The sequence below is a fragment of the Falco naumanni genome, chromosome 4, assembly GCF_017639655.2.
Source record: "Falco naumanni isolate bFalNau1 chromosome 4, bFalNau1.pat, whole genome shotgun sequence".
In the NCBI taxonomy this organism is placed as follows: Eukaryota; Metazoa; Chordata; class Aves; order Falconiformes; family Falconidae; genus Falco; species Falco naumanni.
This window is the reverse complement of record NC_054057.1, coordinates 92,859,823-92,877,020: the sequence shown is the minus strand read 5'-3', so window position 1 is coordinate 92,877,020 and position 17,198 is coordinate 92,859,823. Positions and strand designations below refer to the sequence as shown.

Here is a 17,198-nt window from a genome sequence, read left to right as displayed (position 1 = left end):
CTAAACTCCCAGAGGATGCTCTTAACCTAGACATAAATGGTCCTTGGTTTGCTGCAGCCTAGTCCTTAGAGGATTACACTGCTACGGATTTAGGTCGCTGTACTCATGGATGCAAATGCCCCCAGGGGTTATAATGCATTTTACCTTACATATACCCCCTTCAAGTGTCTCATTAACTACTCTACTCTTCTTACTTGGGCAAACTGCAGCTACTTTACTCCACTGAGTTCACTGCCTCAACTAGTCCATCAATCCTTCAGCAGGCCAGCGCACCCATGCATGGCTATTCTTGGTGCCTGGACTTCAGCTAAAAAGGGGGAAAAAAGGTAATACTTTTATCTCTGGAATAAAATGAATCACATCTTCCTTATTCCTTTGAAAACATTAAAGGTTATTTTACAAATAAAAATCTTACATACCTAACATAGGTGTTAGTGATCACCTAACATACATGTCAACTGGGTAAAGTCTTTAGGTGCCACTGTCAAAATTTGTATTGTTTTGACAATGAAAAAACTCTTTAACATTTTATTGGAAATAAATTGTACATGGTTTTATGGATTTTGTGTTAATGTGCTAATTCTTGAGCACATTAAGTGCCCAGAAACTGAAAAACTGCCTTAAGTATGTTCAGCTGGGAAAAAGCAAAACAAAACTCAGAATGTGCATTTCCAAGGGGAACCTGTGTGCGTGCCAGTAGTTAATCCACTAGTAATGCAAATGTCTTTAGCTGCAGCCACTCTTCAGACTACAGTCTACCTACAAACTGTACGTTGGCAGGTGTTAATGTCTTCCATGTAAAAATAATGACAAACACAAAACAAACCTCTATTGTAGGGCTTGAATTGTGGCCACCAGGAGTGAGACAGCGAGTATCTGCTTAAGATCGCCACAACATTTTCCCAACTTGGGGACCAAAGTTTGGAGATTTAGAATTCCCACCAAACTCTTTAGAAGAACTTTCTTCTTTTGGCTGAAGATATTTCTGTTTATACAAAATGTAAACTGCATGACGGGAATCTCAGTCCAGCTACAAAAACCAAAGAACATATCCTGAGAAACTGATTTTATTCCTGAGTATAATGGAAACACTCCAATTTGAAACTAATGTATACCATTAACTGTTTTGGCATAAAAGGTGAATTATTTTATAGATAAAATATAAAAGATCAATTTTCAGCACACTGTGCAGGTAATAAGGCATACAACTTCTGTGTATGGAATAACCCAAAACAATGACAGAAGTGAGAGACATCAATGTAATATCTTGCAATTTCAATCTACGCATTTAATGAGAATATTGAAACATTTTAGCTGAAATTGCAAGGTTCCTAATTCAGGCTAACACCTGATTTCCATTTTTACATGGAATATGGTAAGAGTTCACTTGTTTTCTGGATTTGAAATGAGCTAGTGTGATGTAAAAAAAAAAAAGTGATACAGTTCTTTAAACACAGTTGCAGCATAAATTGTGTTTTTCTTTACTGCTCCCACATCACAACCATAGAACCAGCCCAGCAGTCACAGCTGCCCAGGTGACACAGCTCCAGTGACGCAGGATAGTACTCTGATGGTCTGCCTTTCTCTATACTGAACAATTTTTAGAGTTAAGTCTTTCAAAGCAGCATCAAAAGCAAAGCACACCATTGTAATTTAAAAACATAAGCATATCTAAACTCATCCTTAGGAAACACAGATGTTCCAAGACTGGAGGCATAATTTCTTTATTAATATCATACACACAAAAACACCCAAAACCCAACTTCCCCCAAACCAAAAAAACCCTTACAGTACATGCATTTCCAAACAGCACATCCACTGGAAAAGCAGGTCGGCCATATGGCCTTGCCTGCTCTCTGCCTTTTCTTCCTCTCTGCTGCCACACATGGGATTTGACCATTAGCTAGTGTTAAGTTTCAAACCAAACATGACCCTGTAATATAAAAGTGGTCCCTTAATTGGCAGGTTAAATGTTCCTTGGTGCTCCGAAGGAAGTCCAGATGCTAATGGAAAAGTCTAAGAAAATGCTTTTCTACATTTGGGTTCCAGTGTAGAATAAAAACCCAATTTTGCTTCCCTTATAGCTGTGCTGGATGATGATGGATTAGTTTCTCTTTATCACATTTCAGAACTAATTGTTTCAGACTAGCTGTCATTCAAAGCGTACTGGCTCCAATCAAATTGTTTGCACTCTGGAAGTATGCAGAAAAGTAGGAAACTGCTTTGGGAAGCAATATTTAAATACATACCCATTAGCCATATCCACTTCAAATGACAAATTGTTCTTTTAATCACCTCCCTAGAACTTTACATTTAATAGCTCAGAGCATTTCTAAACAACTCTGTTGTGCTTTTTCAATAGTTGAAAGTATTGGAAATTGCTTCCTGCCTGTAATAATTTTGAGGATAAAAAGATGATATTTTAGTTTATTGCTCAACTAAAACACATCTGATTTCTTCTGAATGTTAAATATTAGGGAGATAAACTAAGGGAAGCTAATGGAAATACCCAAGAGTAAATTTTCAAAGGAACATACTAACGTTTACAGGTGGAAGTAGTAATTAGTGACAAGTTTCATTTGGTAGTCTTGCACTCATTTAGGAGAAGGTACTTGGTAAACCCCTGTGAAAAACAGAAATTACTTGCAGTACTCTTGTTAAGATTGTAATGATCAGCTATGACTGTGTGCTGAGACTGCAGCCATCTCCCTCCTGCCTCTTCCCAATCAATTACCTTGTTTCCAAAGAAAACCTCAAATATTTTAGTAGAGAAGATGAAGAGCTGGAGGAAAAAAAACCCTACAGTTACAACTTGGGGATAAAAACAATCTTAGTATGAGGGCCAAATCAAGTTATTTTCTCCAATTTTCTCTCTTTTTCCCAAGGCATACCTGAGATACCTGGGACTAGCAAAGTGAAAAGCCTTGACGTGAACTTTTTTCTTGCAAATTGGTTCTTCCTAGTCTACCTCTCCCTCTTTCTTTGCATCCCCCTCTTCCAAAAAATACCCCATCACCAAGAGGCATAGTTTCCCATTAAAAGACAGCACATATTGCTGCCTCTTTCAGTTTATTCCAGTTCAGGAAATGAGAGCAGATATCAGCAATAATGGGCACATCCCATAGTCTTGCAAAGTCTTCTGGAGTGCCCACATTTTGCTGATGAAACTTCTGCAGTATTACTTCCACAAAAGCCCGCCCTGCTCTTGGCTCTCTCCCACAACGCTTCAGTGAACCTTTAGTGAAAATCAAGTGTACTGCAGCCAGCAGGAGCTGGTCCTATCTTATGCCAAGTTCCACCTTGGGCTATAGGTGAGAAACTGTACCCCTTACCACACAGACTATAGGTTCTGGCATGCCCTCTCACCCTGCCAGTGAAAAGAATAATCTACCTTTAATAGTGATATACAAAAATATTTTTTTTCCAATTTGTATACTTGGGAATGCTACTTTAAATGAATGACCGAAGGCTAGAATCTTTCCTTAAAACAAAATGATAAAAAACTGCAATATTCCCATAATCATTTTGCAATGGTTTTTCAAGATGCAGTGCAAAATTTACGAGAGCTAGTATTACTGATCATAGATGTTTCCAGGCTTTATGCTCTACTCACTACCTGGCTATGAAGTTATCCCTCACGATTTAGATATGTCTCTTAAATTAAGACTTACAAAACGGACAAAAGACCAAATATCTAAAAAATAAGTCAGAAACACTACATTCAGTGCCATTGCTGTGCATAGTGAAACATGGAGTTAGACTTCTGTAAGAATCTGGAGTGATGCTGTGCTTCTCCAGTCTGCCCTTTCCCCACCTGGACTCACACATCTTTTGCTGAACGTTTCTTAGGCCACTACACACCTCCACACTAGCTTAAAACCACGTACTGTCAAGTAGCTGCAGATGTTGCACAAATCCATAGATGAGGATATCCTAATTTTTGTCTGTTTACTTCAGCCTGGAATACAGGTTTATCAAAACAAGTGCTTTAGAAAGACTGATTTGCTAAAGGGCAGAACAGAGAAAGCAGCTCTGTAGCATTGGTTTGTTACTCGTGGTGAAAATAATGCTCTGACAGATAGAAATCATTGTAAAATCCAGCTGTGAACATGCATTATTGTCCCTCATCCAGACAAATATAAGTGTCCCTTGAGTACCATTTGATTTCAAACTGTCAGCTGAAATTTGTGCAGATGATGACGAGGACACTGGTAGGACTATTGCAAAATACATTTTTAAATAAAAATACCATTTCTCCTTGGCAGGTTGAGAACAGCTCGAGAATACTATGGAACCATTTTTAAGGCCATTGCTTTTACAATATTCAACGTACTATTCTCCTTAGAATGCATTTTTGTGCAAAAGCCTCATAATGTGCCTACTGCAAGTATGATTTATTGCTCAAGCCCAGATGATTGTCATCCACAATCCGCAACAAAAGCAAAAAGTAAAGGTGCAAACCCAGGATGCTTTCCACCTCCTGCAAACACACTGATGGTCAGTAGAAAAAAAAGCCCATATTCTGGAGTTCTGTCAGTTTGGGTTTGCTTTGTTTTAAGGGTATGAAATGTCTCCAAAGCCAAATAAGTAAAATTAATTCAATTTATAGCTCCCTGAAATATAGCATGTTGATATTTCAAGAGCTGCAGAAAAGAAACAATCAAAGCATCAAAACATTTTGGGCATATGAGATATTTTCCATGCTCTGTTATTCATGAAGCAGTCTTGCTGGAACTTGCAGGTCTTCAAATAGCAATACAAGAGACGAGCAAAAATTTGCAAGTCTAAATACTAATTTACAACAGACATGACATTATTCACTGAATGATTCGTCATACCAAACAGTGAGAAAAATTGGGATCTATTTTTCCATGATCTAATACCATTACATATTAGCATGTCACAACTTGAAAATAATATGCTAGAAGCTAAATTGATCCCTATCCTTTCAATATGTTCCATTTATCAATTAAGTCTGCATTTATCAAGGCATGATAGGAAGAGGGAGGACATATTCCTGCTGCTTTGTATATGTAGAAATACCCTTGCCATAGCACAGGAAATAGGAACATGTATCACACGAGGCTAAACAGGAATATAAGACAAGTAGAATTTCCTTGTCATTTCCAAGCAACAGCTTGTCAGCTCCACAACATTCTTGCCATTTACTGAAGTTCTCATGCGTTATGGTCATATTTCAGGAGGTAACACGGCAAGCCTGAATAACCATCAGGCAAATCTTCACTTCCACCATTAAAAATCACTTTTTTCTCTGTGTATAAAGTGGCCCTGAAACCACCACAGACATCAGAAGGACTATGCCTCCTTTCTTCTTCCTCTCCTGACAAGCAGAATAAAACTCTTAAATCCAAAATCAGTATCAGATTAGTAAAACTGACTGTACTAAAAAAATGCAAATTACAACATTCACCATAACAGAAATAATAGCTTAAGACAAGCCACATGGTAATCAAAATACACATACAGTAATGACAGTAGGTAAAATCCAAAAGGAACTTGCAGATTTGCTTTACTCAAGCCTTTGTCACTCCTTAGATACCGGTTTTGGAACAAAATCAATAGCAGTGAAAAATCATTTTTAGATCATCATATGTCTAGCCTTTTCAATTCTTGGCAGAATGGAAAAAATCAGCATTGCACGAATGTTTTTTAACCAGCTGCATGTTAAATGTGTCCAATATTACGTTCTGTATGTTGAGATGTTTGTTATATTGACAGTCCTTAAAAACCAAACACACAACAGTAATGCATTAAAAAGTCAACACAGTTGTACAGAGTTCAGTAGAATTTAATGGTTCTAACAACTAAAAAAAGATAGAGAGATCTAACTAAATCAATTTTAGATGCCATTTTATCTTTTGAGTATGTGGGCGAGATGATTTACTGATTTGTGGAAAAAAACCAGGGTATTTGAACAGGTTTCCTGTAACAGAATTAAAATTACATACAGAAGTATGGTCATGCAGAACAATGACAGATGACCATCTTAATTATCCAAAAAAATCACTGCTCAATTATAATAGAACTTACATTAGCTAACATAAAAACCAATTGAATTAGTAAAATATCTGGGGGGAAGCCTTCACACACAGCCAGTCATTTATTGAATCTCCCACTCGCTAAATCTCAAACAAGACTGCTAAAAAAGGGAATGCCAAAAGAGGGAAAATGCACTAACTGAAGAAAATATTGGAGTGCTTTGTGATACAGCTCATGTTTAATGATAGAATTATAAAACTGACCTGTGCACCCTTAACTGAAAACACTGAGTACCATCTTCCTCCCCCATACACCAACAGCCATCACAGAAACAAAGCTAAAATCTAAGCTCAGGCTATGAAGTTAAATGGAGTTTCACTGTTGGTTTAAATCGTAGATGTCCATGCCCCGATGGAACCGAACTGCAGACTTCCTAAGGACAGAAGTACCGTTAACCTCATGAATAATTCACTCCCCACTGAAAGGAGATATTCCTATTACTGACATAAATATCCATGGCTAAGACAAGCAAAGAAAAATATGCCAAATAGGGGGAAAAAAGCAGTTTCCTTTTCCCATACTACTACACTTCTTTTGGGATGAACAATAGTTGCTATTGTAACTGGAATACAGTATACAGAAAAATAATCACAATTTAATCAAGTCTCTTCTTGAAGACTTCTTACAGAGAATATAAGAAATCTGTGCAATTAAGCTAGCCAGAACTCAAAAATTGCATGACATGACTGAATACAAAAGAAAAACATTTTGGGCACTAAATGAGAAAAGCAAACAAGGTATTATGAGAAGGTTTTTAGAATTGGTATTGTCTGCAATTATTTGATAGCTGAGTGCAACAAATACAGAATCGATGGGGAAAAAAACCAAACCAGATCATCTATCTGGAAAGGGCTGAGTAGCCCCTCAGAGCCAGGTCAGGTGTTCCTAAACTGCCTCCGCTACTCCTAACAAACTACTTCTGCTTAGCAGATGGATATTTTACCTAAGACTTACTGACCTGCATCCTATTGTGGCAGATCTAGAGGCACTACTGTATGCTTGATGTCACTGTGCTATAGGTTTGTTTTGGTGAAGAAAGAAGAGGAAGGATTTCTTTCCGCCTTACTCCATGTCTCCTGAAAACATTACTGATTAATCCTCCAACTCTCAGACAAATCCAAGGATTTTAAGTAGTTCTGCTACCAATTCTCAGTTCCATTCGATAATTCAGGGAGCCCTCTGTTCTCTCCTTTTTTTCATGTTATAGCATGAAATTAGCATGGGAGATCTCCATCATATCCCATCTGCTGACTGCAAAAAAAATTCTCACCCATTCCACATGCTGATTTCAACCACTGTTCCTAGTAACATAAGCATGTTTTGTATCACGTACTGTTCAACACCTCAAACTTAAATGTTGCAAGAGTCAGGCAGAGCTGTAATTTGACCGTCACCTCTGGGTGTATATTCATGCAAGGGATAAGAGTACAAGGATGGCTGGGGTAATTCAGAGTTTGGACTGCATACAGAAGCAAAATTTAATCATTCTAATTCTTATAGATAGCTGAGTGAATGACCCATTTTCTCAGCAGCTGAAAAGACAAAGCTGTTGTAAGGCTATAAAAATGATTTAAGAGTATGTATCAGTTTAGAGAGAGAAAAATTCTGCAAGCTCAGACAGTTGTAAAATTGCCACTTTATGGTTGTGTCTACTTGGACTCTACCAAATTTAAGAGGCCACAACACCTACATTATTGTATTCAATGTTTAGTTTATATTACCTTGTCTTTACAATCAAATCTAATGTTTAACATCACAGCCCTTCAATACTGAGACTTCGCATCAATTAAAAACAAATAAACCCAGTTCCTTTCAAATAGTACTTGAAGCTCAATACAATTAGTCAAAGACTGAAGATGCAGAATGAACGCTAAAATGCTCTTGCAACTTTTGTCCACCAAGAATCCACATATCCAGTTCTCTCCCCCCCACCCCCAAGACAGGAGTGTTTTAAATTATGCCTGTATCATTACATTGCACTATCAAATGCCTTGACTGCAAGAAAGCAGGCAGATACTAGCATAATTAAAGACAACTGTCTACTCTTTGCAATTGTCTAGTCATAGTGAAAACGAGATTCATCGAGGCTTGGCAATTGTGAAATTGGGCAGAATTTAACTCTAGAAGATACTAAATTAATTACTAGAAATATCATAAAAATCAGACATGTTAAGTGCAAAGAAATTACGAGAAAGGCATTTCAAGATAAAATTACGAGAAAGGCATTTCAAGATAAAAGTAAATCCTCTAAATTATATCCCACTCCCTATTTTGCTTTTGTTTTCTTTCTCTCTCTATTTATTTCAGAAACTAGATTTCATTCTCGCTTTCTCTCTGAAGAATATTTCTGGATTCCCAGGGTGATATTCCCCTTTACCGTCAATCAGGTCCAGTTGAACACAAAGCCTGGAAGGTCCCTTACCTCCGGCCCGGGGGGGCAGTCCACAGAGCAGCACGACTCCCTGCCCCTCGCGAACGGACACCGCGCTCCTCATTTTTGTCCTGGAGTTTTCAAGATCTGTTTTAAAAAGAGAGGTGAGCTGTATATTAGGAAACAGAAAAAACCCTAAAAAGTACAGGAGTTTCAAGTTCTTAAACCCTGATATCACATCTCCTGCTACATAACTAGATTCAGCTATTTCGGTGGACCAGTTGCAAAAGAAATAGCTGTTCAACACGAGGGAGGATGACAGAATCAGGACTGAAGTGTACTAGAATGTAATTAAACAGATCCTATGGCTAATTTTGTTCTTATTCTAGGCTTATTCTACCCTAATTTTGATAACCAAAAAGGAATCATAAGCAAAACTTAAAAATAGGCCTTTAAGCCCTGGTTTCTTCTAAAATGAAGGCTCTGATGAAAATAGCATCAAGATCCTACTGAGCTCTTCTAACCAACCACAAAATAGCGCTAATAACACAGCTATTCAGAAAACTGTTATACATCTTTCCAAATAGAAAAGAAATCCCTCAGCCTTCTCCCTGCAGCAGAACCCCTTGTAACATCACTAAGCTCTGGCGAAGGCAAGAACTCTGCACCTCAGTGCACTGACCCAGCACTCCGCCTGGCTTCAAGTCTTCTGTGATCATTTGAAGCTGTGTAACAGGGGACGCAAATGCCACTGAGTATACATAAACACAAGTATTTAATCCTAAATTTATATTAACCTTCCCTCAAACTAGTGACTCAAGATCCAAGAAAGTATGGCCTCATTATATCCTTGAATTAAGCTAGATATAACATTCATTAGAAACTAAGATTGAGGTTCTACACTAAGAAAGATTCTTTCCATGAATAAACCATATATTTTTCCATAATAAAGCCAAACAGAAAACAAAAATCTATTTGTTTATAACCTTGTAAAGGTACTAATGCAGTCTTTAAAATAAGGCTATTTTATAACCATGGAGTAGAGCTGACCAACAGTAGCTACTTCCCAAAAATACAGTATTTTTTAATATTGAAAAGCAACAGCTGTTACAATTAGAACACTGAACAAGAGTGATTAGAATTTCAATGCTTCATTTAAAAGAAAAAAACATTTCATGCTCCAGTAAGATATTGTTGTATTATTCTTTGTTACTGCACGTAAAGCTCACAGGAGGGCTTCTTAGAAGTGCTGGTTTCAGCTTTCCAACTGAATTTCTGTGCAGGTGCATCTCAGGGATGTTCTCAGGCACAGATTACATTGGGATCCAACAACTCCCAAGTCATGAAAGGAATAACCAAGAGCTGACAGCACCCCAAAGCACATACACTGCTCCATATTAAGATGAAAACAGCTATGCAATTCAGATTTAAGAATTTACCAAAAAAAAAATATATATTTTTACATATAGAATGAATTTAGACCAAGGTTTGCACTCTTAGATCATAACCACTGCAAGTCATAAATCTTATATAATACGCAGAATTTCTGTAATTAAAATGAAATGGTTCATCACTGCTTTCTAAGCATATGCACTCATTTCCTGCAAACAGAGACATTCAGAAACTTGGTTGTCTTTGCACTGTCCATTGGGCCATATGAGCAGGCTGGGATTTGGGCTGGCAGCACCTTGGGAAGGGACAGGACCTGCGGGACGTGCCGAGGCATTCACAAAGGCACCTCCTCATTATCCTGCAGGTACCCCGCAGCGACCCACCGCAGCTCTGCACTTTGATGCGCTGCAATATTGTACTGCAGAAGTTATTAATCCCTGATTGCAGGCGAAGACTGCTGTCACAGGAGAATAGTTTTTTGGGAAACAAGAAGTAATGCAGAATGCATCAGAAAATGAAGAATGAGCGATACTACAATAAAAGAGTAATTTTCCACTAATTGGCAGGAAGCTCTCCATTCTACCTTCTAGGGTGGCTGAAGTACCAGACTAATCACACAGCTGCAGAAATATCATCACTTAATTCATTTATATACTTGCATTTTCTCTTTACACATTGTCTGGCACCACTTTGAAAAATAACTAAATACCACCATGCAAAAGAGTAATAGAATTCTCTATTAGCATTATACAATGAAACCCAAACCTCTGACAGTACTCGCTGCTTATATATGAGATTCTGGTCTGATTTTCAGGTATCTCTGTAGCATATTCAGAGTATTAAAGGTCAAAGACAGTCGTGTTTGGTGGAATAGTGAGAGAGTGTGTTTCTTTTTGTGTATGTGTGGGTTGGTTTGTGTTGGGTTTTTTTGTTGCTGTTAGTTTTTTTTTTTTTTGTTGGGGTTCCTCCCTCCCCCCCTTTTTTTTTTTTAATAAAGCCAGTATTATAACAGCTATAACACTATGGAGTAGTGCTGCATCTTCTAACAAAACTTGCTACTACATGAAATCATTGGGAAGGAACATTAAGTTCTCAGAAAACTGACAGAGTAAATAAAATACTGTAACAAGTGGCCAAATAATGGAAAAGATTGTTTACTTTCACAGATCGATTTGTATCTCTGAAATCAGGGGCACTTATCCTGCTGAAATGTCTTAATAGATAAAATATAACTGGAAACAAAGTATGAAGATAAGAACAGGGCAGAAGAAGGTTTTGAGAAGCAATGAGTCAACAGGACTCGCTTTTTAGCACCCCATGGGATGACAATATCCCACCGTTTTCTTTGAAATAAAAGGGCAGAACATATATGAAGTATTTCTGCATTTTATCTATTGATCTATGGATCATCTTATTCATCATCTGACTTTTAAAACTTATCTACTTTCTCAAACTGGTAAGCAAAATGATGTTTTAGTTAAGTTTCTCTTGCCTACATTTTTTTTTTCTTCTTACTTGCATTTATTGTTTGTTATGCCCCACTTTGATCTCCTTTCATCTGAAACACTACCATTCCAGCAGGAAACGAGCAACTAGGCAAAGTCTCCAATTCTAACACTGAAAATATTTTGATAAAAATGTTACAAAACCTGACTACAAAAGGAAAAAAAAAATTGCAGTGTAAACCCAATCTAGACCTTTGTAATTTGCAAATTAAATGTTTTTATTGCCTGTTTATAGTTTGCCATATAGAAGAAAGTTTAAAAGTAGCAACTGAGACTTCCCGACTCCTGAAACAGCATTTTCTTCCCCTTTACCCTGCTAATACTCACTGCTTTAGTACCAAGTACATCAAGTTACATCAACTGAAATACATATGCCATTGCAATAAAATGGAACAAGAAAATGTAATTCAGCTTTATTGAAAAGTCTTTTATTCTGCCCCAAAAGGAGAACAATGAAACATGTTCTTGCACATACAAACAAGAAAGATACGAAAACCGCATATTCCATTGGGTTCTCTCCTTGCATTTTACAAGCTAAGTTTTAGGTCTCAAGCACATTGCTAAGAGAGATTTCAAAATATGAAGTAAGAGTAGCATGAGTATAATACCCTGTAGTAACTGTTTTATGCATTTGGAACAGAAGAATTTAACAGTTCGTGTGATAACCCTGATAACTAAAAGACACATGTTTGTGAAATCATGAGGGGAGAATAAGCTACCTGAAGCATCCATGTAGAGGCAGAACAGAACTTGTTCTCACCTGATGTCAACATGCGAGAAAAAAAAATTGATCTTCACCTGCAGAACACATGCCTGTTGACTGCATTCATTGCAGTTCACTGCAAGTACCTTCCAAAATGTTTCCAGTTTCTAAAATCTTGTGTAATCAAGGAAGGTAAGCAAATGGATCATGCAACATCAGATCAAATATTATGCCTACACTTTGAAAAGACACAGAAGACCACTTTATGAAAAATCCCAAGAATTTTGGATGATAAAGCTGCTCCCCACACACAACTCCTGGCTTGTGGCAGTACTGAGTTATATTTTGCCAAGAAACTTGTGTGATGTTTCACCCCTGGTCACACAGATCTGTACACAGGATTTTCATGAGATTAGCAGAGGCTCCTAGAAGTTTGCTTGGTGTTTTTTGTTTTGGTTTGGTTGGTGGTGGGGTTTTTTGTTTTTGTGGGTTTTGGGTTTTTTTTTTTGTTTGGTTTGGGTTTTTTTTTTTTTGTTTGTTTTTGTTTTTTAGTAATGCACAGGACTTATTCACTCCCTGCAGAGAAGCAGGATTTAGCAGGTCTCCAACTGCAAGTCCAGTGACGCCCAAGTATCTTATTACACTTACCTCTACTGGTATTTATTGTCAACAGACATTTATTAGCAATTCTACCATGTTTCGGTAAGAACACTGCAGAACAAGGGTTCATATTCTACAAACTTAACTGTCCCTTAAGAGCCACAAAAACACTTACTCCATTACTTCATTAGACTCATTATTGTTCAGAGCAGCAGAACTTGTTAAATATACTTTATGTATAATTCTGTACTGGTAAGATGCTCAAGTACCTAAAGTCAGACAACCAAATCTTAACTGTTTTTCTGAACAGGTAATTCTGAAGCGGGAACTTTGTACTATGTCAGCACATAATGAAGTACTAATTCACAACTCGCTTGCCCTGGTAAAAGTCACATTATTAAGAATAAATGAAACACCAGTCTCTCGGCTCCTAAGAAAAAAATAAAAGCCTCAGCATGTTGTAACAGCTATGCTGGTAATGACAGCTTCTGGAGGACATGAAAGATGACAAAAATTGTTTCTTTAAAAAAAAAACATACCAAACCAACCTCTTAACTAGCAATTAAATCACTAAATTATGTGCATACACAACCATCTTCCCCCCAGCTCTATACCCCAAAATTGGCTATAGCAAAGCGTTTCCATGACCCTGGACTTTATGCTACTTTAGACAGATACCAGGAACTGAACATATACTTGTCATAATTTTAGTTTCTTAAAAATATTGGTATCTGCTCAACAGAACAGTTGGGATACACGGCCTGTTAACCCCACCACACCGCCTGCAGACAGACAGGCCTGTGATACAGCACAACGGAGCCGGACATGGAACAAGCAAGACTGCATGCTGCCTTCCCTGGGATCAAGCCTGGGAGAATCGTGCTGGAGTGGGAGGGAGGGATGAGACCAAAAATTATCTCCGTAATCAATTACTGTTGGAGATAGAGAGAGAAGAAAAATATTAACAGTGCACAAGTGAGCATTACTCAAAGCATGCAAAGAACCCTGGTGATTTGTCACAGTGAAGAGATTCACTGGCTACTGGGGAACCACCTCTACAGTTTCATTTTTGTCAGGCTGGTGTTACAGGGAAAGCATATAATTTCACAGCAACCTCTACAAAGTCTCTTAATGCTGTCATACACTGCTGAACTTTCATTTTATAGCACGACATTTATCTGTACAAAGCTAACAGTACAGCAGGTTACACACACACACACACACACGACAGAGCGTTTTGAAAACCCCGTTTCAGAAAGAGGAGCAGCTCCAGCCCTGCGAGCGTACTTGGGCAGTCCAGGAGCACCAGCACAGCTCCTCGGCTGATATCCAGCCCTGCTGCCTACAGCCACCCAGGCCCCAGCCATTTTATGCCCCAAAGGCTCCAGGACAGGGCAAGCAGAAACAGCCTCCCACCCTCAAGGCAGTTTTTGTTCACAGCCCAAAGCACTGCTTAGACAACTGAGTTTTTCATTTGAAATGCTGCTCCCACCTCTGTTCACATGACATTGGTCTCATTCAGCAAAGCCCATCCAACCTTGGTTCTCACATCCACAGCAACACTACTAGTAAGATATAGCAAACTTCTACATAGAGCAAAAAGGGGGGGGGGGGGGGGGGGGGGGGGGGGAGGGCGGAAGAGACCACCACATGAAAAGCAGAATGCCTGACAAGCAAGTCGTGCAGGGATTAACAGGCTGCTGGAGCCAGTTGCAGCGAACAGTACCAACCAATACCACCAAAAACTTCCTTACAGAAATTTAAAAACCCTTCATCTCCCCTTAAATCTCTTGGGGTGCAGCAAAAAAAATAAAATAAAATAAAAATTTAAACAGGATAAAATTAAAACACTCTCAGCCCAATTAAATGAGAATCATTTAAAAGTCAGACAACAAAGTCTGTGTCTTTACATAACACAACTAGGAAAAGCTAAAAAGAAATTGGCACAGAGCACAGTGAACATGAGATGCCAGCATGGAAAGAAGTAGAGGAGTCTTCAGTCATGAGGGAGAAAGAGGGACTGAGAGATGAGATGTTTTTGTGGGCTGTGTGGAACTGCAGGAAGACAGCAGTAACAGCAGGGGGGGGGGGGGAAAAGCAGCAAAGGAACACTAGTAGCATAAAAGCTGAGTCAACATCTGATGAGCAGGGAATTATTGTTTTAAACATGCTTTGCAGTGGCAAAAATGCACTGAAAGAACTGGAAAAGACAGCGTTACAAGGGAAACGTGTGTTTTGAGAGAAAAACTTTCTCCAGTAGGTATTTCCAAAAAATATGTCTTCCATCAGTTTCTATTATCTCGGAATTACCACTCAACTCAAGGCAAACACAGCACTGAATAACACAATTCAAGCAATTTGGGAAATATCTCAGGAGAGAAGGATGTTTGCTCAAGGAAATTATCCTACAGCCACGTTCTCAGATGTAACACAGATTTTGTCTGCCGCTAAACACTTTCCTAAAACAAAATCTAAGCATATCCTGACAGTCTACAAAGCAACTCCATTGCTAACCACTCATGACCACAAAGCAAGTTTCCTGTTGAAGAACACAAGGCTACTCACATTTTAATAGCTAAACAGACAGGTAAATGCTTTACCAGACCTAAATCTAATTACCTGAAGGTTTATTTAATAAACAGCAGTGTTTCCAAGAAGACTTACATTACTAAATAAATCAATGAAAACCATCCCACAACAGTTCATTTTTGAAGCAGTGGGAACATGCAGATGACAATGGGATTATTTTTCTCCCTTCCACGGACTTCACTCCTTTATCTTCCTCAAAACAGCCACCTTCCTTAAAGAAATGGATGGACTCTGCCACAAATATTACAGAATACAGGTAGGTTATCACCAGAGAGTATTGCCAGGATACGGGTAACCAAAATCTGTCATTTCCCCATCTCACTTGGTACAGAGCACCTGGCAGAATGCCCCACTGCTTTGATTAGGGCCATGTGGACTGTAACAGATGTAACGATGACAAATAACAGATATAGCAGATGAGTAAGTGTCCTTTCAACAGATGTCTTAGCACAGCTGCTGCTTCCCACATAAAAACACAGCAACTTGTTAGTCAGCATAAAAATCCAGTATCCACAGACCTTCAAAATATTTGTAATTCTCATCAAAATGTGTCCTACCTGGGTTAAGCAAAATAATATAAAACACTAAGGTTTATATAGAGCTGCAAACATAACAGGGAATGCCCTGAACTCCAACACAGCTAATTAAAAAACACAGCCCCCCAAGAAAACCTTTGGGAGCTGCTTCAGCCCTCCACAGCCTGTGGACCACCTCTCTGAGCATCAGGTTCTCCAAAGCTCTGCAACCTCAAGAACACATTTCTTGCTGTGTTTGAAACTCTGAAGGAGCTTTGTCTGTTGACGTTTGTCCCTCCAAGGCCAGCTTTGCAGCCAGCAGGCACGTGCAATGAAACAAGCCATCTCCCCATCCATGATCTACGCCAGAGTAATTTGCCAAGGAGGAGAGAGTAAACCTTATCCCATGACCCACTCTGCCAGTCACCTGTGCCATTTCCTTTTTCAGAACTGGTTGGTTTTACCTCTAGCTCCAGCTGCTGCTCAGTATTTTTAAACTTGACATGTTGGGGATCCTGAAGAGCTAAACCAGGTTTTTATTTTAATAATTCTCCAGTACACTGTTTCTCAACCTAAAACCAGACAGGTTTGCCAGGTATGTTCGCCTCAACTCTTTAATACAAAAAGTACAAGGGAACTTAAGAGAAGGTGACCATTACTATGTAAATTATTTCAGTAACCGACTTGAAGTCAGCCACAGAGGGGATAGGGTGCAAGGACAAGAATTAATACTGTATCAAGAATAATATTTTCAGAGGAAATTCAAGCTTTTAGTTTTATTAGCAGTTACTGGTAGGTAAAAAAAATGTAGAAGCAGAAATAGAAGCAATATATTTTCATGGTAGCACGTCTGCCTGGTTTGCATAGGGGAAGAACAGTTATTTAACAGTTATTTAACTGTATTAACTATTCACATCATGATTTTAAGAAAGAGGTAAGTGAATTTTCACATTTGACAAAACTCAGACTTAGTGTTGTGAATATAGCATACAGTACTGACATTAATTGCTTCTGTGATCTTCAAATCTAACATTTCTGAAACAAGGATGTAATGTACTCTTCCTACTCTTCCTTAGGTACTCTGCTACAACTGCGGCAGCACCTACCCGAGCACAAAGACGTCGCCACAGCATAAAATAGATTCTGGAAAAATGCTGCAAACATTTATGACTATAAATCTCTTAGGTTACTAGCTAGGATTAGATTACATTAACAGGCTCAGGACAGGAACAGATAAGAAAAATGATCTATTTCTATCCAGACACCATGCAGCAACACCGAAGTTGTAGCTTAATGAATGTTCAGGAGCACATCAAAGCAAACCAGAATATATTTTGTTTACTTTACAGTAGCCAAAAGTGGCTAAAGCAGATGGTCTGTAGTTACTTTCCTTACAGGCTTCAGGGAACAGGAAAGCAGTGAACTGCATTTCTTACCATGATATCACCTGCAGGTGACAAGCA

The 17,198-nt window shown here is 38.5% G+C and overlaps 1 protein-coding gene across 2 annotated transcripts in view; it reads right to left on the bottom strand.

The window, feature by feature from the left end:
* The window catches only part of CNTN3 (contactin 3), a 109,271-nt gene that overhangs the window by 46,050 nt on the left and 46,023 nt on the right, over positions 1-17,198 (bottom strand). For both annotated transcript variants that reach the window (XM_040592903.1, XM_040592904.1), the window contains exon 3: positions 8,483-8,578. In XM_040592903.1, the coding sequence (XP_040448837.1) occupies positions 8,483-8,578 (96 nt within the window). The remainder of the gene's footprint in view (positions 1-8,482; positions 8,579-17,198) is intronic.